General features: G+C 42.0%; 1 protein-coding gene across 1 annotated transcript in view; it reads right to left on the bottom strand.

Annotated features, from left to right (window-relative positions):
* Positions 1-12,652: 12,652 nt before the first annotated feature.
* The window catches only part of ASPG (asparaginase), a 45,437-nt gene continuing 31,760 nt past the window's right edge, over positions 12,653-26,329 (bottom strand). Inside the window, exons 12-16 of the mRNA XM_035326833.1 lie at positions 25,603-25,766; positions 19,179-19,265; positions 15,182-15,281; positions 14,800-14,859; positions 12,653-13,107 (exon numbers count right to left, since the gene is read on the bottom strand). Of these exons, the coding sequence (XP_035182724.1) occupies positions 14,806-14,859; positions 15,182-15,281; positions 19,179-19,265; positions 25,603-25,766 (405 nt within the window). The 3' untranslated portion in view covers positions 12,653-13,107; positions 14,800-14,805. The remainder of the gene's footprint in view (positions 13,108-14,799; positions 14,860-15,181; positions 15,282-19,178; positions 19,266-25,602; positions 25,767-26,329) is intronic.

Below are 26,329 nucleotides of genomic sequence, written 5' to 3'. Positions count from 1 at the left end.
ACTGTTGAACTGTTAAGAACCACTGCACCAAGGAGGCTGAGGAGCCGCGGGGAGGGGGGGCGGTGGGGATCGCGCTTTCCCCCTCGCTCTCCAGGCCCGGGCTTGGCTCTTCTTCTCGGCACGGCGGACCTGGGGGCGAGACAAAACACACGGGGAAGAGGGGCTGGGGGGAAGTCCCCGACCCACCGAGCCCCGTTCCGTCCCGTCCCACCGCGGCTCGGCCGCCCCCCGCCCGCCCTCGCTCCTTCCCTCCCCTCACCCAGCCCCGCCGCTTACTCACAGCCAACGTCCCGCGACCGCGCCGGGAGACAGCGAGCTTCCAAATAATAATAATAAAAAATAATTACAAAAAGTTGAAAAGGGGGCAAAACCAAGCCATTCTCCTCAGGGGGGAAGCCCCAGCTCGGGGCTGCCTGCCGGCCGTTCCCCCAGCCCAGTGCCGCGGCTGGGCGTGCGGGGCCCTTTTATACCCGCGCGGGCACCTCGCGGTGCATGAGCCGTCCCCTGCCGCGGCGGCCAGGAATGCAGCCCTCGCCCCTCACACGACCAGTTTTTCCAGGCTTGCCTTCTCACTGACAGGCTGGTTTCTTTTTTTTTTTTTTTTTTTTTTTTTAGTTTCCAGCGATCATCTGGGGCGGCCCAACGTCAGCAGGTAAGAAAAGGCCGAACCTGTTCCGAGGCGGCGCGTTGCCTCCCGCCCCTCCGCCCTGTCACCGTGGGGGAAACCGCCCGACAGGTTTCGCCGAAGCTGGAGGTGGCTCCGGGAGGGGAGCAGCAGACTCCACCCAGCGCCCTCCTGACAGGAGAGATCCCTCGGCGCCCTCCCGGCTCCCTTCGCCTGGCTGCCAGCCTCAATAATAAAAAATAAATAATTAAAAAAGCCCTAAACCGGCCCGTCGTGTTCTCCAGGGGATTTCGTTGAGGCACGGCGAACGCCGGCGTTGGGCCGCGTTTCCCGCTCGCCATCGTGGCGTCGCCTCTTCCCACCTGGCCTCAGGCGTAAGGCGGCGAGGGCTGGCGTGCTGCCGGGGGGCTGCGGTCCTTCCACCTCGGCAAATGTGTCCCAGCAGTAAATGATGTCCTGCCTGTAAATTATAATTTTAGAAAGCCCCCCTGCCTCCCTTTCTCTTCGCAGTGTGTTGGTTTTGCTCAGAAATGGCATAAGGTGCCATGTGCCGAGGGAGGAGGCTGCCTTTGCCTCGTCCCCCTCAGCCCCGCTATGGTTTCCCCAGGTGAGGTGTTGGAGAGCGGCCCACTGGGGATCTCACTTCTCACAGCTTGCTTTCTGCGGCTGAGTGCTTCCACCGCCATGTGGATCGCACCACTCAGCTTCAGGAAGGCAGGCACCTAACCAGGGCTGACAAACGTGAAGGTTGGCCCAATTTACAGAGCTGTTGGGCAGCCAGCAGAAGACTCTGACCTTCCAAAAATCAGGCCACTTGCTCCTCGTCAGGCCCTTAGCCGTGATGCTGGGCATCATTTTCTCTGAATCTAAGCTTCTTCAACTAATCCCTCTCACGTTTAGTCTTATTGTTTAGAGAACAGGACTGAGACATGGCCCACCAAGGCTCACCATGGTGTGGGGTGAGCAGGAAGGCCTTCCCCCTCCGCCACCTCAGGACACCCTGGCAGCTGTACCCCCATGGTGGCTGCAGGGATGTTGCTGGGGCTGCTCGTGCTGCCTGGTGGCACGCTGCCAGCCAGTCCAGGAGACACGATTTAGAGCAGAAGTGGATGGCAAACCCTGCTCTGCCAGTGACTCAACCCATGGCCTCCGCCAAGTCACTTCACCACACCTTGAGGAGGAGTGATAATGCTTACCTGCCTCATCTTATGAGGCTTCACTTATGTTTATATAGTGCTTTGCATGCTTAAAGAACTGTATAAGTGCTGTGTATGAATTTTGGCGCTCCAGATCCTATGATCTTTGGCTCAAAAATATATAGACAACTCAAGCCAGTCCCGGAGGAAGTGCTCATAAGGACAGGCACTGGGGAGCAGCAGGGGATTCCAGCATGGCTCATGTGAACATGCGCTCCCACCAGGAGCAGGAGCAGACAGGTTGCTCTAGGAACCTATGCAAACCTCATGCTGAGGAAGCTCCCGAGATCTAGGCTGGAGGCATTTCAGTCCACCTTGGTAAAACTGGCTCCTGCGCTTCTTCTGTGCTCCCTCAGACTCAAACCCAGAAGTTAGGTTTGTGCCTTTTTTTCAGAGACATCAATTGTTACAGTTTTTCTGGGCCTTCTCATTCTCTCTCAAGTATTTTCCCTGCCCCAGATAGAGAAGGGCACACTATTTGTGAGTTAATTCAAGGGGGACATCTGCCCTTGACAGCAGTCGAAGTCTGGGGGAAGCAAGGCTGCTCTTTACCCTTTGTGAGAAGAGTCACTTGATTTATGGCTGTGTCCTAGGTCTCCTTCTCCTACTGGTGATGTACACATGCACAGCATGATAGCTATATTCTATATATAATTCCTTGCTAACGATACTACCAAATCTCACCTACCCCTGACAAACACCCATCCACACCCACACCCACAGCTCTATAACACCACTCTGCTAATAACCCTGTTGTCCATACTACCTGGGTGCAAAAACCCTTTCCAGACAAACCAGTCAGAACCCACTACTGTGCTGGTGAGATACAATACTACCCGGTGACCCCACTGCGGGTCTGGTCCAGGTTCAGACACACACGGCTGATAGCCCCCGAGGAAGGGCTCTGAGCCCTAAGTGGGGAATTGCCTGGGGCAGCCCCAGGAAATGAGGCACCAGAACCTGTATGGGGTTTAGGCAGGATGAGTAATCTTCTGATTTGTATTTTTTTAATGTGTTGGTTTTGTTGAGTGAATGTTTAAGGTTGTCTGTATTTTTTTGTTTGTTTGTTTTTCAGGGAAGAATACAATAATAAAACAGTACAGGTCTCTTGTGCTTGGTAAGGGGTGTGTGAAGGGTGGCTAGGATGAACTTTAGTGGCTTAAAAGATTCCACCAATCAAATACATACAGTTCCTTAGATCACTAGTAGGCAAAATGTACTTTTTTAGTAATTTACATGTTAGAGAGCAGTGGGCAAATACACTTTAAATTTATTTATGTAATTATTTGGTAAGTTCTGTTTCTCACCTGTATATACCTGATTATAAAAGTTACAAAGGTAACATCCAGTTACCTCTCTAAGCTAGGCAGAGTCACAAGGAATGGTCTGAAGGCTTTAAAAGGTAGAAGGGTAGAGATGCCTAACAGTAGAAACAGACTGATGCAAGGGATAAGGCATGCATTGTTCTTCCTCTGTGAATGTCTGAAAGGTGATCAGAGCATTAAAATAATAGAATTGGTTCTGAAATTCTACAGAGGTAAAAATTTGGTTGTTTTAGAAGGAACAGTAATTAGCCTGTATTTCCACTGAGGTAAAACTAAGTTTCATTTATATCCTTCTCTTTTCAGCTGCTTTTATATGAGTACATTGGTTATGTGCTTGGTTTGCAATGGACCATCTATGTCTGTAAAGATGTAGCTTACCGGAGGACTTTAAGGGATGTGCTGTTTGCATGGCAGAATGTGGAAGGCTCTGGTAGTGAGAGCAATATTACATTTAAAGGCGCTTCTATTTTGAAAAAGTGACATTGTGAAAAATGGCTGAAAGATGCTATCATTATTTTCCATCAGTATCCCCATGCTCCTTGGCAAAAGGTGCCAGTACTTTCCTGCCCATACTGTATTCTGCAGGTAGTATCACGGAGGGTGTGGGACAACACAAAGCCCTATTCCTTGTACTACAACATGTTTTATCTGACAATTCTAAACTTAGAAAAAATCCAGCGTGCAGGCTAAGCTTGTACTCAGAGCTTACTATTGTTTTTCCCTTTCCTCAACAGTTCCCTACTGACTTGCTATTCTTGCTCATTATTGTTTGCCTAAAATTAGGTTGGAAGCTTCTTAAGCAAAGACTTGGAGCCTGACGTGCTGCAAAATACCTGTTATATTCTTGGTAAACAGCACAAAAAAATGGGCAAGTAGATTTTCTTCCACCCTGGGAAATCAGCATTCCATATGTTCATAGTAAGCACTGATGGGGCAACTTCTTGTTTACTTTAGTTGGTTCAAACTCATTTGTCAATATAGCAGCCCACTGCGTGTCACATGTAAGCATAATAAGAGCTTAATGGTAACTTGTTTTGCAGTAATAAATGCCTTGAGAGAGAGCCGAACACTTCCTCATAAATAGGAAGTATTTTCAGATTATTTCCTAAATAAGTAATTTAAAGAGAAACAAGATGGGGAGGGATGTTTTTCCAACCAAGAGCTTTTAGAAAGACCGGGGTGGGTTGTCATTCAGTACTTAAATTAATAAAGGCATGCTAGAAATTAAAATATGGATAACAGCATAATGTGAAGCTAAGAATTCACGTTTTATTGGAAAATGCCACCATTCTGTGAACAAAATGTTGATTAATCACAAAATTATCAGTTTAGCAGGAGAGGGGTTTCTAGCTCACATGCTCTATCTAAACAGGTCATCATTCGTGGGCACTGCTGAGGTTACGTATCAATTTGGTGTCTTAATACTGCACGTCACCATTCTCCTTGCTCTGATTTAACCTCTTGTTAATTCCAGCAGTTAACCGTGTAAATCACCACAAACAAATTAAGGTACATTTTTGCTCTTAGGGAGACTTTTTCAACTCAAGCTTTGTGTGTATACAATAGCACAGTAGCTAGCAGGAAGTAACAGTAGAAATTTTCCATTTCTTACTTCAAATTTTTGATCGTATCGTTAAACATTTCAATTCTTTTAATAACCAGTCTGCAATAAGGAGACATCAGAGCATGGCACGCTTGCAGGCTTGATCAGGGGGTACCTGTGCATCCGCAGATATAAAACAAAGAAGCAAAAGCAACAAAAAAGGGTGAAAGACAATCCCTGTGCTGCAGGGATGGTGCGTGAGCTGTCAAGTGGATGTGTCTTGAGAGATTAGTCAGCCTCCGCATCAGGAGATTGATATTGAGGACAAGCTCCAACTCTATCAGTAGGATCTCTAAAAACATTGCTATTAATGTTGTTGTTGTTGTTAGTTGTTGTTCTTTGGTTGGTTTGGTTTGATTTGGGGTTTGGTATATTTTGTTTATGATTTTATGTATTTGAAGTAAAAAATATAAATTAAACAGCTAGTGAATGATTTTGATGTGACCAGTAATTTTGAACACCATACTTTCCAGGTGCCCTACTATATAAAGTATAAAAGGATTGGGCTTTCAAAACATGCCAGCTGTCTTTCAGAGGCACAGAATGGCTGAGGCTGGCAGGACCTTCTGGAGGCCACCTGGTCCAACCCCTGCTCAAGCAGGCTGCCCAGGAGCACACCCAGAGGGCTTCTGATCTCCAAGGAGGGAGAGTGCACAGCCTCTTTGGGCAGCCTCTGCCAGTGCTCCATCACCTGCACAGCTCCTGATGTTCAGACAGAGCCTCTTGTGTTCCGGTTGGTGCCCAGTGCCTCTTGCCCTGTAGGTATCCAGACATGGATAAGATTCCCCCCGAACCTTGTCTTCTCCAGACTGAATAGTCCCAGCTCTCTCAGCCTTTCCTTATAGGAGTGACACTCCAGTCTCCTCATCATCTTCAGTGGCCCTTTGCTGCACTTTCTGCGGTAGCTTCATGTCTCTTTTACTGGGGATCGATCCTGAAACTGGACCCAGTGCTCTAGGTATTGCATCACCAGTGCTGAATAAGGGGGAAGGACCACCTCCGTTGACCTGCAGTAGGTTTCCTAACACAGTCTAGGATACCATCAGCCTTCTTGCAGCAAGGGCACATTGCTGCCTCATCTGCAACTTGGTGTCCACCAGGACCCCCAGGTCCTTTTCTGCAGAGCTGCTGTTCAGCTGAGCGGCCCACAGCATATATTCATGCACGGGGTTGTTCCACACCAGGTGCAGGACTTCATGCTCACTGAACTTCATGTGGCTCCTGCCAGCCCATTTCTCCAGCCTGCCCAGGTCCCTCTGGAAGGCAGCATGACCCTTTGGTGCACTGACCGCTCTTCCCAGCGTTATCTGCAGACTTGCTGAAAGTCTGCTCTGCCCCATCGTCCAGATCATTAACAGAGATGTTAGCCAGAACTGGATCCAGTACTGGCTGCTGGGGTACACCTCTAGTTACTGGCCTCCAACGAGACCTTGTGCCACTGATCACCACCCACTGGGCCAGCCATTCTGCTAAGGTTCACCTCATTCTACCATTAAGTTTCATGTTAGACCCTGGAAGATGACACTTGAAACACTATTTTTTTTTCAGAAAATTTCAGCCAAGCAATTAATATTTAAGTCCAGCTGCTGTGCACCAAGTGTGCCTTAATTATTTTGTAATGGTTAATTGTATTAATCATCAAAAACCTTGTTCCAGCTTTATTTTTCCTGTTCACTAAGCAGATAATTTTTCAGAGTTAGCAGAATTACGTGATCTGTACCATGAAGACATGAGAAAGGAAATCATTACTAATAATTTGACCATCTATTGGGATTTCCTAAGTGTTTGCTGCTTCAAACCATTGAAGATAAAGACTCAGAGTGGGACTTTGCACTGAAGTAACACGGTAGTTTTTAGCAACATCTGATACTTCTGGTTTTATGTCCTTGAATGTAGAACTTTCCAAACAGTGGTAAATGGTGACATAGTTGTGGGCAGAGAGCTCAAAGCGGTCCAAGTAAATGATCTGCCTTATTTGACATCGCACTCTGTCAGTCAGCAAAGATAACAGGCGGTTATCTTGGTCTCAAAGCCCTGGAGCTCTGCTGGATTCAGCAGAGATCTCTGCTGGATGCCTTGCCTCAAAGGTGCTGAGAACTGTGTCGCCCAAAACTGACCCGTCGGTGGGAATGGGAAATGCCAAGTGCCACAGAAAGAACTTGATGCATCCAAATCCTGCTTCTACTCTGCCCTGGTCACAAAGATCCACAGCAGATGGCTCTGGGAAGGAAGTCACACACCCTAAAAAACACAAGTGTAATCATGCACAGGGATCGCCATCAGACAATCTCCCCAGCGCAGCAGCTTCTTGCATATGACGGGATTCATTTCCAGCTCTGTTCTAGTTGTGATAACTCCTTATCTCTCAGTAACAGATTACCTTTAAGATTCCTTTTTCTTTACCCTGACACTCTTTTCTTTGCTATAAGCTTTTGAATTTCCAGAATTCATTCCTCTTATATATAACAATTAGTCATTGAAGGTTAAATGACTTGAAATTGGGATGTAGAAATAACCAGCCTACATAAACGAACATTTTTGTCATTCTCATGCCTCTTTCTTCCCTTTCTTATCACCTTTTACTGCATGGAATCTCATCTAATCTCACTCGTAAACTCTTAAAAACAGGGTCTGTGACAGTTGGACACCACACGGGAGCCTAATGGGCTCTGGGGCAGTGGCACGTTTATTGTGCACATGAGCATGTAATTAATGGGGCTAATGTGGGCTCAGAAATGCTGCATACGCTACTTAGCAAGCCTAGCGTGCACCACTCTTCTTGTCAAGGGGAACATACAGCTCCCGTTCTGAATCCAAGATGTGAAGGCTTGAGGAATACCATGGCTTGAGAGAATGATTATTGATGCGATACTTATTGCTGCTGCAAGACAGAGGACGCTCTCTCGGCCTTCTCCCGTCTCGTTGCACAACGTGCCCCGTGTCGGCTCATGCACTGCTGCAGCCCGGCCGTGCCTGTGCGTGGAGGAGGCCGCGGAGCCAAGCCGCAGGACGTCGCAGGTTGGCACCTTCCCACGGGCTTGGCTGACATCTCCCTCTGACGCGCAGCGTCCCGGGGTGGGAGGGAGGTGCCGGTGTGGAGCCCAAAACGCCAGTGGGAGAGCGTAAGATATGCGCCACGCGGCGAGTCTGAACAAGCGCGCCTTGGCAGGGCTGAGCAAGGGGAAAGGGGCACGGCCTCCTCCTTACCAGCCGAGCCTGCGAGGAGTCATGCTCCCCGCTCGTTATGCGCTCCTCTTATGTCGGGAGCAATTTTGGTCAGATGTCAGCGTAGATTTGGACATCAAGGCCCAAATCCTTTGACCGTGAGATGTGTATCAAGCCTTCTAACTCGAGCCCTATATGAGGAGCTATTTGGTGCGGTTTACACGAGACATTGCATTTTGCTGCTGTGAATCAGGATACATGCCTCAGCTGTACTTGTTGAGATGCAGGCTTCTGCCTCTTCCCATTCAGCTGATCACAGGTAAACAAATGTATGCATAATTAGGTTTCTAAAGTAATTTTCAAGTAGACACTTTGCACAAATAATAAATCTGGTAGTACCAGATTCTATTCTGACTCATGGACTATCTAAGATGGCAACATTTGAGTCCCACAGGTTCATTTGTATGGTTCAGTAGAGTATTTTAAATATCTTACAAGCCCTCTTCATTAGGAGCTTTCCTAAAAGAGTCACTAAAATGAAAATGTCATTGCAGCTACGCAATCAGGCACCACGGTGTCATAAAACATTGCCGAAGAATCATGGCAAGACTCGTTTTACTAGTCTAGAAGACGATTTTACTGCTGATACAGTCCACTTGGAAGAGACAAACGTATCACGAATGCTTGTGATGGCAGATGCTGTGTGCTTTGGTTGGTTCTTTATAATTTCTTGTTTTCACCCATCGCACAATTATTCCAGGCTTATCTGGGTGATCTAGCAAATTACGATGCTGGAAACTGAAAGCATTTCATTTCTTACACTGCTGTGGTAGGTCCCATGCAGGGATCGGGATACGTACCAGGAGAAAGGGATTACACCTACAGCCAAGTAAGATTTTGCCGTAGGTCCCTTAATGTTTCATGAAAGTGGAACGGAGCGCACTCTGTTTACTATGCACAAGGGATGTATTTCTCTCATTAGTCATTTCACTACTTGAACTCATTTTTTAATGGGGGAATCTTCTGACTAGGTCGCAATCTTTCTGAAAGAATCCCAGCAGACCACACTGTTCAGAAGACTGCAAATAAACTGATCCAAGGAGGTTGAAGGGGTGTAGTTCCAGATAAGGGATTTCTTTGTCACTGCTGAACGCCCAAATCAGTTGTATGAGACAACTGGGGTGTGCAATTGTAAAGTAATTCCGAGTTAAGATGTGCAGAACTGGAGTTATTTGGGAATGTAAGAAGAAGAATGAGCAGATAGTGAAGCCTTGCTGAAGAGCTGATTGAATTCAGCAAGTAGTGATCAGACACAGCTAGTCAATCTGTCAGTGGGTCAGCCGGCCTTGACAGATGTCAACAGCTTACCAAGACAATGTGCAATGAGAGACGAAGCACATGCTGATTTTGCAAATAATTAAGAATACCCTTCCGTCACAGGCATTTTATAAGAGAAGCTCCAAACAGAAACTTAATGTTTTCAGACATCAATAGAAAAGAAAGCGGTTGCATTCAGGAAAGGAAAGCTGTAACTCAAATCAGACAGGAACTTGGACATACTAATTGTGCAAATAAGCTGCTTTTTACAGTGTTAGGGTAGTGCTGACATAGGGCGAGTAGTCCCTATTCCTTGGCAGCATTAGTTGGATCATTAGGAAAAAGAAACAAAGTGGAAGCTGGGTGTTGTCTTCCCAGTGAAGAAAGCTGTAGAATTGATGTCATGTTTGACTTTTACAGGAGGCATTCAGAGCGTCTCCTCCGTGGAGGAGAGGCAGCAGAGGTTCCAGCACCAGCATTCATCTCAAGAACATCTCTGCCACTTCAAAGATCCAGAGCTAGAAACAAATCTAACATTTGAACAGCACCTATGAGTCTCAGATTACTGATTATTCCTTTTTTTTTTTTTTTTCTGTTCGACAGTCACTGCTGAAATCGTGCACACACCCGTGCTGTTCAACAGGACACAGCAGCAGCCTCACTGACAGTAACACGCCAGCATGCTCTGTCAGGAGCCTGAGCACTTCCCTGGTAAGGCATTTCACCTGACGTGCTTCTGTAGGGCTGGGCAAGCTATAGCCCTAACCTCTGTGTTATTAGACAGCTTGGAAAAGGATGGCAGCAGCTGCTATTTTCTATCAGAAATGGAAATGTCATCTTTATGTTGTATTGAAAACTGATACTGAAAAATATCATGAGCTCTTCTGTGCCAAAAGACCGCAAAACTAACTTCTCTGGCCTCTACCCAGCCCTTCCAGCATGTACTGTGGTCAAAACACCAAGCAAGGATCTGCAGATGTTCCTGGCAGTACGTATTTGATCTAGCAGACCATAATGGGATGTAGACATGAAAGGGTGTATGGACAGCATTGGTGACTGGAGTTAAAGCTGTTAGAGAAGTTAGGAAATGGCCCCGCAGCTGGTCATGGCAACAGAATGGGCACATTGGCATTAGTAATGGCCCTGTACAGCTGCTTCACCTACAAACCTTTTCCAAGCATTAAAAAAAAAAAAAAAAAAAAAAAAAAAAAAAAAAGGACTGCATTTGATCTTTTCAGTGATGACCTGAAGGATAACAATTAGGAAGTCTGAAAAACTAAAGCTGCCCCTAGAATATCTGGCATATTTTAAATAATGAAAGACACTGGGCTGCTTACAGTAACTGAAGCAAATAGGTAAAACAAACAGGTACAATTTTCATTCCTTACTAATATTAAGATTTTGCTTTTGACCAGTAACTATGTAAAGCTGAAGTGTTACCATACGTAAATAGATTCGTCACAAGACTGGGAGTTACCACAGAGTATAATTATGATTATTAAATTCACTGCACTGAGCAAAGGGTATAATAGACAAACAGAACAAACACAGCATTTTGAAAGGTTGCCCCTGACAGGAATCAAGAGCTGAATTTTCTGACCCAGACTGGGCATTTGTTGCCACATTTTAAATCACAGCACCCTATACACAGTTTCTCTTAAAAACCATAGGCTACTACAGTTCCTGAATTAAATTTTAACGTACATTTAAAAGATTCAGTTCTTTCTCAGATAAATGATCAATTTGCGTTCATGAATTTGCCATTTAAACATTTTTTAGATATTGGTCTCTTTATAGGGCAAATTGCAAATTTCCTAGAAAGTTGTAAGAATATTGTGTTAAGGAAGATAATATATTAATGGGACATATATTTTTTGCAAAGATTTGTCAGCCAGAATCTAATGCAGCTTTATTCTCAGTGTAAACATGGCCCAAGCCATTTCATTTTAGCCTTACAAGCTTCTAAATCTTCTTGGATCACACTTCTAAATGTTGTCCTTACTGTCCTTCCTTGGCTCATATGCATGAAGAAAACGGTTGTCTGTTTTCTTAAAAAAACAACTTTTCTACTTCAGTGGCATGTTAGAAATGTAGGAACATTATTGTTTAGAAAGTTTTCTGTAGATCAAATCAGCCCTTATTAAAAGGTATAAGGACAATACCGATGCTTCTGTAGATATTGCAGTTCTGGTACACAAATAAAGAGTGAACGCTGATATAGACAAATTATTGCATCTGAGAATCCAATCCCAAATTGGTCACTTCCAGAGAAATTTATCAAGGGATTTCCTATTTCACTGCATCACCCTTAGGCTATTGACTAGCAAGAGTTAAGGTACTAAGTCTAAATACTGTAGGAAGAAGACTCTGTGCGTACTTTTTCTTCTGATTGTAAAAATTTCTGCAAACACGATTTTGTTACATGCATTCTATTCATGCATGTATAAATGAAGCATGAAAAAGATGTTGAATTTGAAGTCTGATTTTTGAAGTTTATCTTAGATCTCATTTACTTAATTCAGTATTAGTTTTATTCAATCTCAAGCATGTTTATTGCTATGTAACATCTATTTTTTAATAATGAGACAGCATAGTTGTAATATCTGTGACCATCGTGAAGAGGTGCACTACTTTTCACATTAAAATATCAATTCTTTTTTTTTTTTTTTTTTTTTTTAAGCCAAGGCACGTACGATGTTTTCTCAGACTTCACGCACAGTTACCCTGTTTTAGGGGAATCTGATATGCAGCATACCTTGGGAATCTTTTAATGCTAGCCAGCTCAGCAAGTAGTCCATGCAGCTTTTCTCCATGATAAGAAAAGCTGTGGGAAGGCTGAACAGTATAAAGAGGAAAAAGAAAAAAACTATCTGCACTTCAAAGATTCCCTTCAGATGAAGTAGATATAAAATCCACATAGATTACTGCAGAAGCTGTAGGTGAAATTAAAAGTTGCCATCTCCAACATATGCATTTGCCTGGAGTATTCTCCGTGTTTACATATTCTAGGGCGGACATGGCAGGAAAGACACATACTGCTTTTTGGTTTTTGTTTCTTGAGTCTGAAAGGGCTGTGACTTTAAACTTTGGGTCTGTTAACACCGAGATCACATTTACAGTCCAAAGAATTAAGTGTCCAGCATGTAGCAATCTTGATTATATTCCGGTCAGGATGTGGGAAAGATGCTATTAGAAACAAAACAATCAATTCACTTAGACAGTCCCACAAATATGCTTTATGGCATCTGCCTCCTACTCATTTTAAATGGGGTTTTATAGCGACACATTGGTGAAGATTAGTACACAACTGCAGGCAGATGCCCATGACTGATTCAATTGTTTGCACTGACACTCAAAATTGCTGTAATTGCAACTGAAGTGATACAAGCCATTGCAAAAATCAGACAAAGTGAAACCAACATTGTTCCTCAGAGATTTTTATTAGTTGAAACACAGAAACCTACAATGCACTGTTTTCTATTGGTAGGAATTCAGCACATCATATCCTTTTGCTATGCCTGCAATACTGTCCACAGTGATTCAATGTAAGATTTAACTGTCCACAGTGATTTAACAATGATGCAAAGATGTGAAGAAGATTCATGAGGTCTAAAAACAGAAGTTGCACAGTAAAGACAATACATTCCAGCCTCAATTGGTTATATTTTTCTTAAAAAAATAAAAACATAAAGCAGAAAATCATTTTTATAAAATCAGAACGTAACATGTTCCTAAAAAAATAGTATTTCTAAGCCCTGTAAGCTCCGTGTGCCACTAGCAATGTTTCTTTCCATTTTTTTTTCTCCCTGTAACTGCTTAACACCATTTCTGGTTCAAAGCTGGTATTTCTGAAGAGGAGTGACCATCTTCTGCAGCCTATGGATAAAGAGAAAACGGATGTGTAAGACTAGGCAGTATCCAAAACCCTCCTGGGACGACGTTACCTTGTAGCCTGTCAAACAAGTTCTCATGCAGTACTGAAGACTTCCTTCAGACTGCCTACACTACTGGTGGCTCAGTCCAAAGGAACTGGGATGATGCAAGTAGGAGTTGAAGATTTAACACATTCACTCCCCATCTGCACAAGAAAAGTGACTTTTGCAGACATACTTCACTGAAAACCAAAATCTCTTTGCAACATAACCCATATTGTAAAGGCATTTTTAGTGTCCTCATCCTGGCCGCTGGAGAGCTTCCATTTAAAAGCTTGAGAGTGTGATTATATCTAATCCTGCCATATCAGCTTAAAAGAAAGAACACCTCAAACCTTTACAGGAAAGGAAAAATGCCTGATTCTATCCTACGTTCTCCTTTAGACTGCCATATAGCGATGGAAAAAAAAAAACAACAATTGTTTCACATGCAACTTCCCACCTATATACATGAATTCACTTATATTTGATCAAATGGGACAGGGAAGAGGCAATGCAGCCATGCCTGCAGCCAAACCTTTAACTAAATTTTGTGTTAATTTTATTAAATAAAGGACATCATCTCCTCCCAATATTTAAATTGTTATTAGACTTGCCAATATATTGGAGGAGAGATACCTAAATACATATAGCATCAGAAAGGAGCACAGAGAAATTAAAGGCAAGTGATTTACATGTCTCCAGTTACAGCACAGCGCTTGAGAAGGTCAAACGCCCAGACAAGTTTACTATGGAGAGACTTGTCAGCTCTGATGCTTTGAACACGAGACTCACACCCCTGTCATACACACATAGCTAGGGAAACACACCTTGTGCATTAGCAGCACAAAAGAGACTCTCACTGGGAGCCAGAGACAAGCAGGCAGCTGGATGTAAGGTCTGAGTAAGAGAGAGGCCATGGCACTGCCCAGTCCTGTGCTCAGGGAGGGAGCGTGCCCTGGGCAGAGCTCTGTGTGGAAAGGGAGCCTTCTGCACCCTGTGCATGCAGCCCAGCTACTTGTGCCTCTTAAGAACCTGTCCCATGATTCTGGTGGTGGTTGTCTGCATTACACCAGGCAGAGGGTGGGCTGGTACAAGGTGCTCAGTGAAAAAGCTAGAGGGAGAGCACTCTTGCAAATGCCGTAGGTGCCAAGCAGTCCCTCCTGAGTGGGAGGCTGTGCAACCAACTGGCTGCGGTCACACCACAGCGCTGCTGGAGAAGGGGACGCGCCTGTGCTGTAGGAATGGCACCCTAAAAAACAGGCCTGGCACCCTAAAAGACAGGCCTGGCAAAGTGCCCAAGAAAAGGCACTTCCTCTCTAACTCAGGGAAGACGGGGGAACAATTTATTGCAAAAGGCCAACAAAACAAGACACTACTGCCCTCAATGGATTGATTATAGTGTTTGGATACCCAACCAAGTTCAGAACCATCCTACAGAAGGCACCATAAAAATCACTTATAGTTTCAGGCCAAATGAGGAATAAACTTTAGTCCCATTCGACAGACTAAGGCAGGGACAGCAGCTGAACCCAGATGTCATACAGTGAGCTAGGGCTTAAACACAAAGTCCCTCTTCATACATGTATCCCCCTTCATACATGTATAGGCTGACCCATACATTTCAGAAATCTGGCATCTGAAATCTGGATCTTACCTTCTTTTACGGAAGCCGTCTGAAGAACTCAAGAACCTCATTACGCCCTGTATCCTCTGCCTGTGAATAGAAACATGAATAAATCCTGCCATGCTGTGCACCAGGACATGCAAATACTTACTTGTGGGAAGTAAGAATATGTTACCACAATATAATTAAAATCCAATTTAAATTTTAATTCCTCCGACATAGATGAGAAAGTTCTGGCTCCAATGATTTATTACTTCAGAACAGCACCAGACTTGAGTTCGCAACATGCTCGAATCCGGTTTACAGTCTCCAAAGCAGCATTTACTTTTCCCAAACTAATATTATCTGACAGCATGCGTTATTACCCACAAAGCTGGAGCACCAGATGGAGTACAGCCATATGTACACTTACTACTTGTTGGGGATTTTTGCCATCATAGCCAGTTTGCTTCAGGTCTGCACCAGCTAGGTACCAGGCATGCAGCCCATCCACGTCACCTTTAGCTGCAAGACTGGAAAAAAAAGAGCAATTAACTTGGTTCTGAGTCTTTCATTCCATTTCATGGTACACCTGTGTCCTGTCAGGAAGCTCAGGGAGCAAATGCTGAACTAGAACAGTCTCAACATGGCTGCCAGGATAGAGAGGTGAGTAAAGGAACACTATTACAACAGCTTTGAATAGCTGAGCAAGCAACTCCGCTTGATGAATCAGTTCCTTAAATTAATAGGGCTGTGCTATAAGTACTTACAACAGGCCAGTTTCACATAGTGGGTGTGACTATGACCAAAGGGGAAAAAAAGTCATGCAGTTTCATATTTCACAACACAATATTTATCTCAAGAAATGAGTTGGGGGGAGGGCAATGGCTACATCCAGATGCAGCTGAAGAAGTGAGAGCACAGGCTGATGTGCTAGCAATTGGTGTGCCTTATTTAAAGCCACTAAGACCCCTTCACAAGTACACACTGCTATCAGAAGTTACGACAGCACATTTATGTGCTATCGCTTGGACAGTAACACAGCTATGCCTTTTGAGTGAAGGTAATCTGTGTGATTTAAATGGGCAGCAAGCAAAAAAAGGGTGGTTAAAGAGAATCTCTATTTGGCCATGTATAACACATGATAGAAGAGATAAAAAATAATATACAAATTAGTGAATTCAAGTTTTCTGAATGTACACTAAAATGTTTCTTTGCACATCTGCTAGTAGCCTTACCCATAATGCTTAAGGTTCATTTTAAATTTTTTTTTTTTTTGGCAAAAGAAGTGCTAAGAGCCTGCACATACACAAAAGCATGGCTGTCCGTACCAAACCTGTGGAGCTAGAGTCTAGCTGAACTGGCAGCACAGCTGCAAGAGCTACGTTCAGTTTTCTCAACATATGAGCACGTCAGGCTTCAGAACTGCGTGCAACTCCTTGCTCTGTACAAGTCGATTGTTTGAGCTGAAGTACCCTGATAATCATCAAGTGAGCCTGCATCTCATTATGAAAAGGAAAGCGCCCGCAGACTTACAAAGTTCACCATTTGCTGCCTTAAACACTCCTTGCCGTGGAGGAATGGCTTGTTTCTGGCAGCAAGAGGATGGTGACAGGCTCTGGATATGACAAACGAGCGAGGCAGACCTGATGGAGAGCAGCAGAGGAAGGAAGATGCAAGGGGCAGTCAGTCAGGTACGCCTACGGAAGAAAGCCTGAAAGCAAGTCTGCAACACTCATTTCTCTGCTAGACTGAAATCACTTCTGCTGTTGATTAAATCTCTTAAGTACCTGAAAAAAAATATTTCAGGGGAGTGGAAGCCTCTAATTGCAGCAGCCTGAGGAGAAAGTCAGAGAGAGGCTTTTGCTCACAGCAGTCCCAGAGGTTGGGCAGAAAAAGGGAACGCCAATGGTCTTCTTATTCTTCCATGCAACCCTACCAGTCCTAAGGCAGGGCCACAGACCCACAGCTGGGGCTGTGGGGGACAGGGACATGGCAGTGGGCTTTTAGTGAGGTTTAACAGTGGATCAGTCTGGTATCTTGAAGAAAAGGGTCAATAAATCATTAATGAAAAATACCATTACAAAAAAGGCCCCTCAGACGCCAAAAGAAAACAGAGGAAGCAAAGGCAGTCTAAGAGGAAGCTCAGTGGGAAGCCCTTAAGGAAACTGCAGGAAAAAGTAAGTGTTCGTAAAGAAGTATAAGCATTAGTAAAGCAGGGAAGAAATTGCTTAGCAGCCACTTCTGAACACAGAGAAGAGTCTCCTGATGTTGAAAGTGGAATGTCCCAGAATTAGGGAACAAATAAACATAAAGCTGAGCAAGTGAGTTACAAATATCTCAAGCACTGGACAGGAAAACTGTATTTACCAAACAGAACCTCACTCTTCAGCTATGTGCAAAGTGGAAACCACTCTGGACAAAGACAGGAACATTTAGAAATATTACTAACCTACATACTCAGGGCAATTCAGCTAGCATCACTGTAAGCAACAAACAAGGACTACTGCACTTGAAAATTAAACGCCTAGTAGAACCTGTTCAGAAAGAGCAATTTAACTCACAATGCCAGTGGTCAAAAACATGAAGTGGTCTCTTTCTGTGACATGAGAGCAACCCAAATATGCAGACTTGACTTCAATTTTGCAGCAGCCATTCACTGATAAAGTTAAAAACGTATTCTCTGGGGACTGCGGTGCAGAGATCAAATAATGGTCTCTGCCATTTGTTTAGATTAATTTAGACAAATTTAGATTGTAAATAGAAGGTACCTACTATTCACTAAGTTGATTACACTCAATAACACCATGAAACATTTTCTCCAACTCCAGATCTCCACAGCCAAGCTAAATGCATCTGTATTTCCTTCACACTCCGTAAGTATACTTCGTATAGCCAAACATACATATATTTGAAGCAGCTGCTTCACAGCTCCTAAGGTGACCAGGGAAGTGCCACTGCCCTGGCTCCTGCTCTGCATCTACATGGGAGACTGTTCCCCTCTCACCCCAAATACACAACGCCATGCCAAGTCTTCATTAAAGCCCCTGTACACGCATGTACTCCACCCCTCTGTTTGGAAGATGCATGTTGTTTTTATATTAAAATTATTATCATTAATACAAGTTTAAAATATTCCAAAACCTCAAATGTTTATCATCAAAATATTACAGCTTTGAACAACAAGAAATCATACAATACAGACACAGTGTACGATGGTCCCTCAAATGCTGTAACAAACTGCATCAGAACCACTTTTTGGTTAAAGCCCCCATGTTCTCTTTTCGGACAGCCCACTCTGTCAGCCAGCCAAACAGGTTCTGCACAGGGCATGACAGCTAAGAAAGGGGGCAATTTATTTGCAGGGGAATGTAATTCTCTAAGCCACTCCTCTCATCTTCTTGACAGATGGAAACAATGCAAACTAAAGGTTTAGTTTTGTTCTATTACCTGCAGTGCCCTGGGAAGCACATATTTTAATTGAGTGGTATTATCCAGTCTCCTCTGAGCATATTACGGCATCTGAAACAGAACAGCTAGTATCGCTCCATTTCAGAAGTACTGAAGGGACAGAGTCCAGTTCCTATGCAGAATCATCAGCTTTACGTAGACCTTACAGCTTTGAGAACAATCTGCAGCACGGGCTGGCCCTGTAATGTTGTCATGGTTTCCTGACAACTCCTGAAATAGAGGCTGGGATTTGGGGATTTTTTGTTGTTGTTTGTATTTGAGAGGAAAAGAAGAAATGAAGTAAAAACAACCAGTAATTTTAGGATATTACTACAAATTTCTCACAATTTTCAGAGTATCCTGTAATTCAGGACCATTAAGTAAAAACACAAAATCAGGCACCTTATCTATTAAAAGCAACTGTATGGAAAAACACCTTAATAGAGGATAATATCCTCTTACAATTAACTATAGAGATGGTGAGCACTTTTTCAACAGTCTTGGGGTTAAGCCTATTTGTGTATTTGATTTACATATTTTTGAGAAAGGTGCTAGAGTAGAAAATGTTCCCATATAAGTGAAAAGAGGATTTTCATAAAATAAAAATTATGCACTATGTGCAGCTTTATTCTCAAATAAAAAAAGACCTTGTTCTATTTCCTCTTTGCCCTTCCTCAGTGAAAGTGATTGGAAAAAACAGCGTGTTTTCTTCTGGTTCACTTATTCCCACAATATTAACTTACTTTGGAGCCCTCTTGAGTTACTGGTGCTGTGGCACAGAGTTGATACTTAATTTTTATCATTTCACTCATTTCCTCATTGTTAGTCTAGCACAGAAAGACTTGCATATCATGTGCCAGGGACCCAGCTATTTCTTGGAAGTTATTTCCACACTCTTCTTCATTCTGAGAGTCTCTTTGGAAAAATCATTCCCCTTCAACTCAATTTTAGGGCCCCACCTTACCGTGGATCACATTTACCTGCAGAGTGTTGCTCCAGTATTCTCCAAGTCATGTTTTGAAAGGTGTGCTCCCGTTTCTCGTAATAAACTGATCACTTGTATGTGCCTTTATGAAAGAAATACAAAACAAAGAGAACTATCTTGAGATAACGTGGTTTTTTTTCTCCCTTAAATCCAATATTACTCATGTACACAAACAGCCAGTGGAAGTTCTCATATGGTATTTGCCACCACCACAGAAGCAATGAGTCTTCTCCAAGGTGATGGATGTAGTAAGCAGATTTGCCGTCACTCGCAAAAACCACTCACATACTGAGTTCACAGAAGTGCTAAATTCAGCTCTAAAATGGAAAGGGATGCACCCCCGTCTCTTCAAAATTATTATTATTTAACTCTTAACACCAGCTTAATCTAACACTTGAAATACTGGTGATTGAAACCCAAACAAATAGTGAAAACATTCATTCAGTAACACCATTCCTGTACTTTACAAAATGCAATACCCATATATATTAGTGTTTTAAATGAACTGTAAATCTTGCGGGCAAGCAACAAATCTTTAGGTTACTGTGGAAGCTAATCGTGTTTTTATGGCTTCAGTATTGTGGACAATATTCTTACAAACCTCCCACAGAAGCACATTTTTCCCTAGCCCCCTTCTCCCACTAACTTTATTAGTTGTTTTGACCTATAGTCTTTAGGATGTCTGCTTTCTTTCCTTTCCTTTGAGATTGAAGGGACAGATAATTAAGCACTACCAGCCAACTTGTATTTCTTACATGATTAGGATAGAAAATAACATGATAAAAAAACTATTTTCAAAATACATTTTTCACAAGGGACCCAGTGAAAGGTTTAGAACTAGGTTCTAAAAGGACTTGACAGCCTGCTCCTCTGCTAAACAAATACCTAGTTCACAAATTCCAAAGCGTATTTTTTTTTCTCCAGAAAGAGCATGATGACATCAGTAGATCAGGAATAGTTTCACATTTCCTCTTTCTATTAAGTTGCCATACTGTAACACTTGAAAATGAAGAATGAGGCATAGCAGCCTAGTAGGAAATAATCGGAGCTTCACGAGCAACTACCTAAAAACTCATCTGTGTTAATTCAAAATAAATATAAAAAAAGCTCACCTACACATTCAGCTTCATCACTTGCATTTTCTTTTCATTTTAGAACTGAGCTAAACTACTTATCTAATCCCACTGCTTCTCTTTAGGAAGCTCCATCTTGAATGAGAAGTTACTTTAAAGTTACCCAGATTAAGCCTACGTAAGCTTCTACATCTAATGTAAGATCTTACTTTATGAATTAAAAACCCAGAACTGTACAGGTGCTGTAATAATCATTTTGCTTTTCCAAAGATAGGTTATCTACTCTGCCAGACATATTTTTTTAAATGTACTTCATTTCAATTGACAGCAATAAATAAATAAATGTATCTTTGTTTCATGCCAAAGCATTGCTGGAACAGCACACGCTACAAGTTTGTTCAGTTATCTAAAATATTTTCTCAGGAGGGTCCCGAGAAACGTGTCTAGTCATCCACAAGTATCTCCTTGAGAAAGCAAATAATGGCACTGCATCCTATTTTTCAGTTTGCAGTGGAGAATGAATTCTACATACATGAATTTTTTAGAACAATAATTAGCTGAAAATGAATCTGACTAAAATAGATTAAAGTAGAACATATTTGTTCACTCAAGCTCTTATTCAGTTCAGAACTGAGCATGGATAGCATCTGCTTGCTCTCCAGTGACTGCCACAGATTATCCCTCATTTCCCACCTTATACTTGAAATCTCAGCAAGCAACTAGTGCTTCTTTAAATAAAAGCTATGCTCCCTTTTATCTTTCAGTCCTGTCCCACAGCAAGACATGTAATGTTTAGAGGTATCTTCCCTCAATTCCAGCAAAGAGTCAGGATTTTATTTTCCATTACTGTAACCATTTACTCCTCACTGCCAGCAAGACAACCTCCAGAATGCACTTTGTGTCCCCTCTGTGCTCCAGAGCCACTACTGCTCTGAATGGAACTCCGTAAGTTTATGATACAGGCAGACCCGGGGGCATTTTTAAAGAATGTTTAAAGAAGCAAATTTTAAAAAGAAGTGGTTTAAAGTAAAATAAATCTTTAAGGACTGAAAATACCTGTTTACAATAAATGCTTACAAGACAACATTTATAAATAGAAGTATAATGTCTTGAGGACTGGGAATCATTTCAAATCCTGCTTCTTGGTACGGTGGGAAAAAGAGGAAGTGTTGTATATCACTGCTGGTTAAGAGGAGGGTAAAGGAGATCTTGTTTAAGGGAAAGAATTAACAGATACATTAGTAATGGGAACTTAAAGTGTTAAATTTAGCACTGTGACTAGGAAGAGCAGATCTGTCCGAGAAAGCAAGCGGACCACCTCTCACACTCCCATCACTCAGTGTGAAAGCTATGCAGAAGGTAAGCTGTGCAAGAGCTTGCTCCTCCTTGCATCCAAACGGTATCTAAACGGTAACCAAACAGAATCATTCACAAAAGACTTAAGCCCTATCCAGAGTACCACTTCTTCTGTCTTGCTCCTACCCACAAGAGCATTATTCATATTTTGAGAGGCTGGCTGTGAATTTTCTCATACGTCTTATGCACATGAGAGATTTGCCTTCAGATGTTGTTTCTTCAGGTGCTGCTCCACTCTGGCTTTACCAAAGCCTCAGACAGACCAGTTTAGCTGATCTGTAGTTCAGCTGATGTCATGAGACATAAACTTCTTGGGAACAGTTCAAATGCAATTCCCTTTCTACCATGACGACACATAACCAACAGCAGAGCAGCTGCTGAATAATCAGAGCTCACGGTCAGAGGAAAGGCCCATGTCACCACGTTAACCTGGGGTGCACAGCTGCCTGTCCAGTCTAGCCCCATCTGATAAGCAAAGCCACGAGGACACATGTCACCTGCAAGCTATTCCTGACTCTTCCTTTTCTTAGCTCCTTCTGTTACCTAACCATGGTTCTTGGCTAGACATAGCCTATAGAAACAATGCTATTTTGCGTATGTTACTTAAAAGTTAGCCTTTTGATACTACCGCTGACATTTTTTTGCTGTTTAAAGGACAAAGCAAATAGAGAACAAGTATTTCTAGTGTCTTCCCCTCCTCTGATTGTATTACTGATAACACTGGAGATTAAATAAAAGAAAAATGTGAACTAGTATCTTAATGGCTCAAGAACAAGATAAATGTTTTGGTGCGGTCTTCAAACATCCATTCCTATGGCTCAAACTTGAGTTCCAGACAAAGACATCAGAACTTCTACCATTTCATGAGCGCTCTGGATTTACAGCGACCATGGTGCTGTACAGTACAGATCATCTTAGGCCTTGACTTGGCAGACACTTAGAAAAGTGAATCAACTTCAAAAGGGATGAATCACACATGTGAAATGAGCACACATGTAAGAGTCTGTAGGACTGGGGCCTTAGGGTGTACACCTTCCACCAACTCTCTTTAAAGAAATGCAGGTGTAATGTATATCCAAACTTGACGGGCTTCATTCTTCTTAACGCTTGCTTCCCTAGCAACTGCAAGGGTTACAGCAGGATGAGCTCAGTTTCACTTGTTCACTTTTCTGCATGGTATCAGTAGGAACTGTATGCTCTAATAACGTCAGGACAAACTTCAGCGTACTTCTGGAATCATTAATGTTTAGATTTTCACTCTGCCTTATATTTCCTGAAGTAATGTAAATGTAACCTTGCAAAATATCAAGTATTTAAATTCTTATTTATGTGGGAGGTAATTTTACTACCTCTAATCTGATGTTCTCACAGCAGTACACCAGCAACTCCCCTTTTTCAACCTTTTACCACTGTACCGTAAGTAAATGGAAGTGCTTTTACTACATAAAATATACACGATTTTTATTCAAGACATTTACCTGCTTAGAAGAGTTTCTGTTATTAAAAAAATATTATTCTATTGTTTTGAAAATGAATTATCCCTTGGGGGTACTCTAAGAAGTTAAAGGAATGCTACTAATTTTGATATGTCAAGCAACTGGTCTAAATTAACAGTGGTCTGTTTAACTTCATGCACAAAGTGAATGAGACTACACACAAATTGCATAGTTACAAATGAAAAGGCGGAAACATACTTTATTTCCTATTTACAAAGGGACTCCACATTTTACGATCTAAAGAAATAAAGAGTCACTTAGAGTCAAAAATATTAAGAGACTGCCATTGGTATAGATCAAGTTGCTGGTCTGCAAGTGACAGTGCTATGTTAAGAAGCTTTTAAGAAGACATAACTCCTGATCATCTTTACAAATTATTAAATGGAAAACAGAAATCAGTCATCGTTATACAAATTTGCATGCTAGGTTAAAAAGCAAATCACTGAGCAATGTCACATGGAAAATTGAAAGAAACTATGTTTAAGATGAGTGGATTCTGTGCTGCAATTATATTCCAATTAAACAAATATTAATTCTCAGAAAATGGGATTAACCTGATGCAATATTCAGTAAAATTGAGAAAGTCACAATATGAAACAATTTATAACATTGACTTCTCATTAAGGTCAGTTTTCCTCCCTTCCTTCTCTGCCACACAGTACATTGCATCAGGATAATCTCTTCACTTTCAGTACGCAACTGTTTAATAAACAAAATTTAAATATTTCTGTAGCTTAAATCTTTTAGTGGGTATCTAATTACACTCACATAATGCTGTCTGATCTTTACCAATCCCCTTTGTGTGCTTATCAGGGTGAAAATGCAGTGTGAGTACATAGCAGATCATAAATTCAAATTTATGAGATGAGTTCTAAGTCAACTCTTCCTCTCATTCCAACAGTAGAAACAAAAAGAGAAACTGAAAATGGTTATGGTGCAGTTTCCTTTTACAATTCCCCATATCAAAATGTGCGTGCAGTTTTAAAGAGCTTAAGAGTCATAGTAGGAGTCTAATATAGGAGTGGCAATGCTAAGGAATCCAAACAACAAGCTCATGTGAAATTCCTCAGGCAGTAGTTGGGTGCGGTAAAAAAAAAAAAAAAAAAAAAGAGTAGGTGCTTGATTTGCAGGAACATCTAATGGTATCTAATGCTTTAGCATTTTCTCACATTGGACTAGAGCCACCTCTATTCAGCTATGAGGTTATTTGTTTGATTTGCTGTTGGGCTTGTTTTTGCTCTAAGACTTTCAGAGTTTGCTATTGAAGGGCTTATATGCTGATAAGATAAAGCAACAACTGTAAAGCCATAGGGGACCATGCAGTAGGTATGGCAGTAGCACAGTTTGGCCAGTCAGGACTTCAAATCCCAAGTTAATAGGACATGTTGAATTTTCTACATTTGGTGTTTGAGACAGGAAAAATAAATATATATTTCTGCAGCCAACGCAAAAACAGGCTTGTCAGACCTCCCAGGTATCAAACTCCAGCCTGAAAGACCAGGTGAACTTGTCAACATTAGAAAGCTGAAGAAATATCTGGGGACAGACACCCATGAAGTCCATTATAATTCTACCATTCCAAGCTCCTTTATGGAAAAAAGCTTCTCTCCTGCCATCACACAGACTGAACGTGAGATAAGGAGCTGAAAGTGGATCAAAGAAACAAGGAGAGGCTAGAGCACGCAGCTTCTAACATGTTGGAAGACCAATGGCTCTACGAATCCCCAGGCTATATAAAGTGTTTTAAAATTAAACTTTTGTTAACTGATAACTTTTATATTCTGTGCCATGACCATTCCCTAAGACTACACAACATGGAAAAGACCAGTAAATTGCATGTCCACGACTACCATTCAAGAGTTGTTGACATTCTGAACAACAGGAAGAGGAAATCCACAAAACAGGCAGAGCCACACAGCCATCCCGTATAATTATGAGTGGGTGGAAGAGAAAAATCAAAAAAGTAGTCACCCAACAAGAGAGTCAGGCAAGCATAGGTGGAAGGGAAAGATTAAAACATGTCAACCTACCAGTATATTTTCTGCCAATTGAAACAGTCTGGTTTCCCCTTGATGGGAAAGGGGAGGGCACAAAGAAAACAGACAGCCCTGGATCCTACACTTACACTTCTAACAGTCAAAATGAGTATTCATTTTGGCTCTGTTTTGTAAGGAACCCTCATAACAAAGTGTGGAGTCCTGAAATTATGGACAAAGACATGGTGGGAAGGCAGCAATAAGTCACCTTATGCTAAATTTTTGCATGTGTAAAAAGTTATTTTGCTTTCATTTCATGTTATTTCAAATATACTTTTAATTTAGGCTAGTCACATCCTTTGAAATAAAGCTGTTTTGTGTTTTTGTGTTTTGTGTTCTCTCATTTATATATGACTGCTGAGATAAAACAAGACCAAAAAACAGGGATGGACTTCAAATCAAAACTGATATAAGGTCTATAAACTTTACATGAAGTGGTATATAAATTATTTTGTTACCTGAACTTGATTGCATTCATCAGTGGCGTAGATCCATATCTGTCTCTAGCATAAACAGTTGCACCAGATGTCAACAAATACTCAACTAATGGCAAATGACCTTCAGAGGCTGCAATATGAAGTGGAGTTCGACCATCGTAGTCTTCACAACTCAAGTTTCCACCCTACAAAAGGACAGATATTTCACAAAAAGATACTGGCTGCACATTTGATTGTTGGTACAACAAACCACAAATTGTTGTACCACCAAAATATTAAGCTTGTCAAGCTTACAGTATTGATTTTACCACCAATAATGATACTTATTTTGCCTTCCATATGTTCCCCCCCAACATATTATCCCATTACAGCCCCTTCAGATAGGCTCTTCACTGCAGTATACCATACAGTGGCTTTGTGCCTAGAGTCTGCTAATTTTACTTGTCTTAGTTTATTGTTATTTTAAAGATACATTTATCCTTTTTCTAGGCCCATTATCAAAGCCTCAAGAGTAGAGTTAAAGCTAGGAAAAGAAAAAACAAAGAGGTGTAGAAGCTGATACAGGGAAATAACTATTTATTTTTTCAGGTATAAGGCAAGCTATCAGTAGAGCCAAAATCCTGATTTAGCACTGCACTATGTTTCACTTAAACATAATTTTCAAATTATTTTTTTTAATCATGACAAATTTACATCCAAAAGCTGGATACTATGAATATGCATAAAGAAAGTTAAATGAAAGAAAGCA

The sequence above is a fragment of the Oxyura jamaicensis genome, chromosome 5 (assembly GCF_011077185.1).
Source record: "Oxyura jamaicensis isolate SHBP4307 breed ruddy duck chromosome 5, BPBGC_Ojam_1.0, whole genome shotgun sequence".
NCBI classification, from domain to species: Eukaryota; Metazoa; Chordata; class Aves; order Anseriformes; family Anatidae; genus Oxyura; species Oxyura jamaicensis.
Note: the sequence above shows the minus strand (reverse complement) of the source record. Positions and strands in the feature narration are given on the sequence as shown.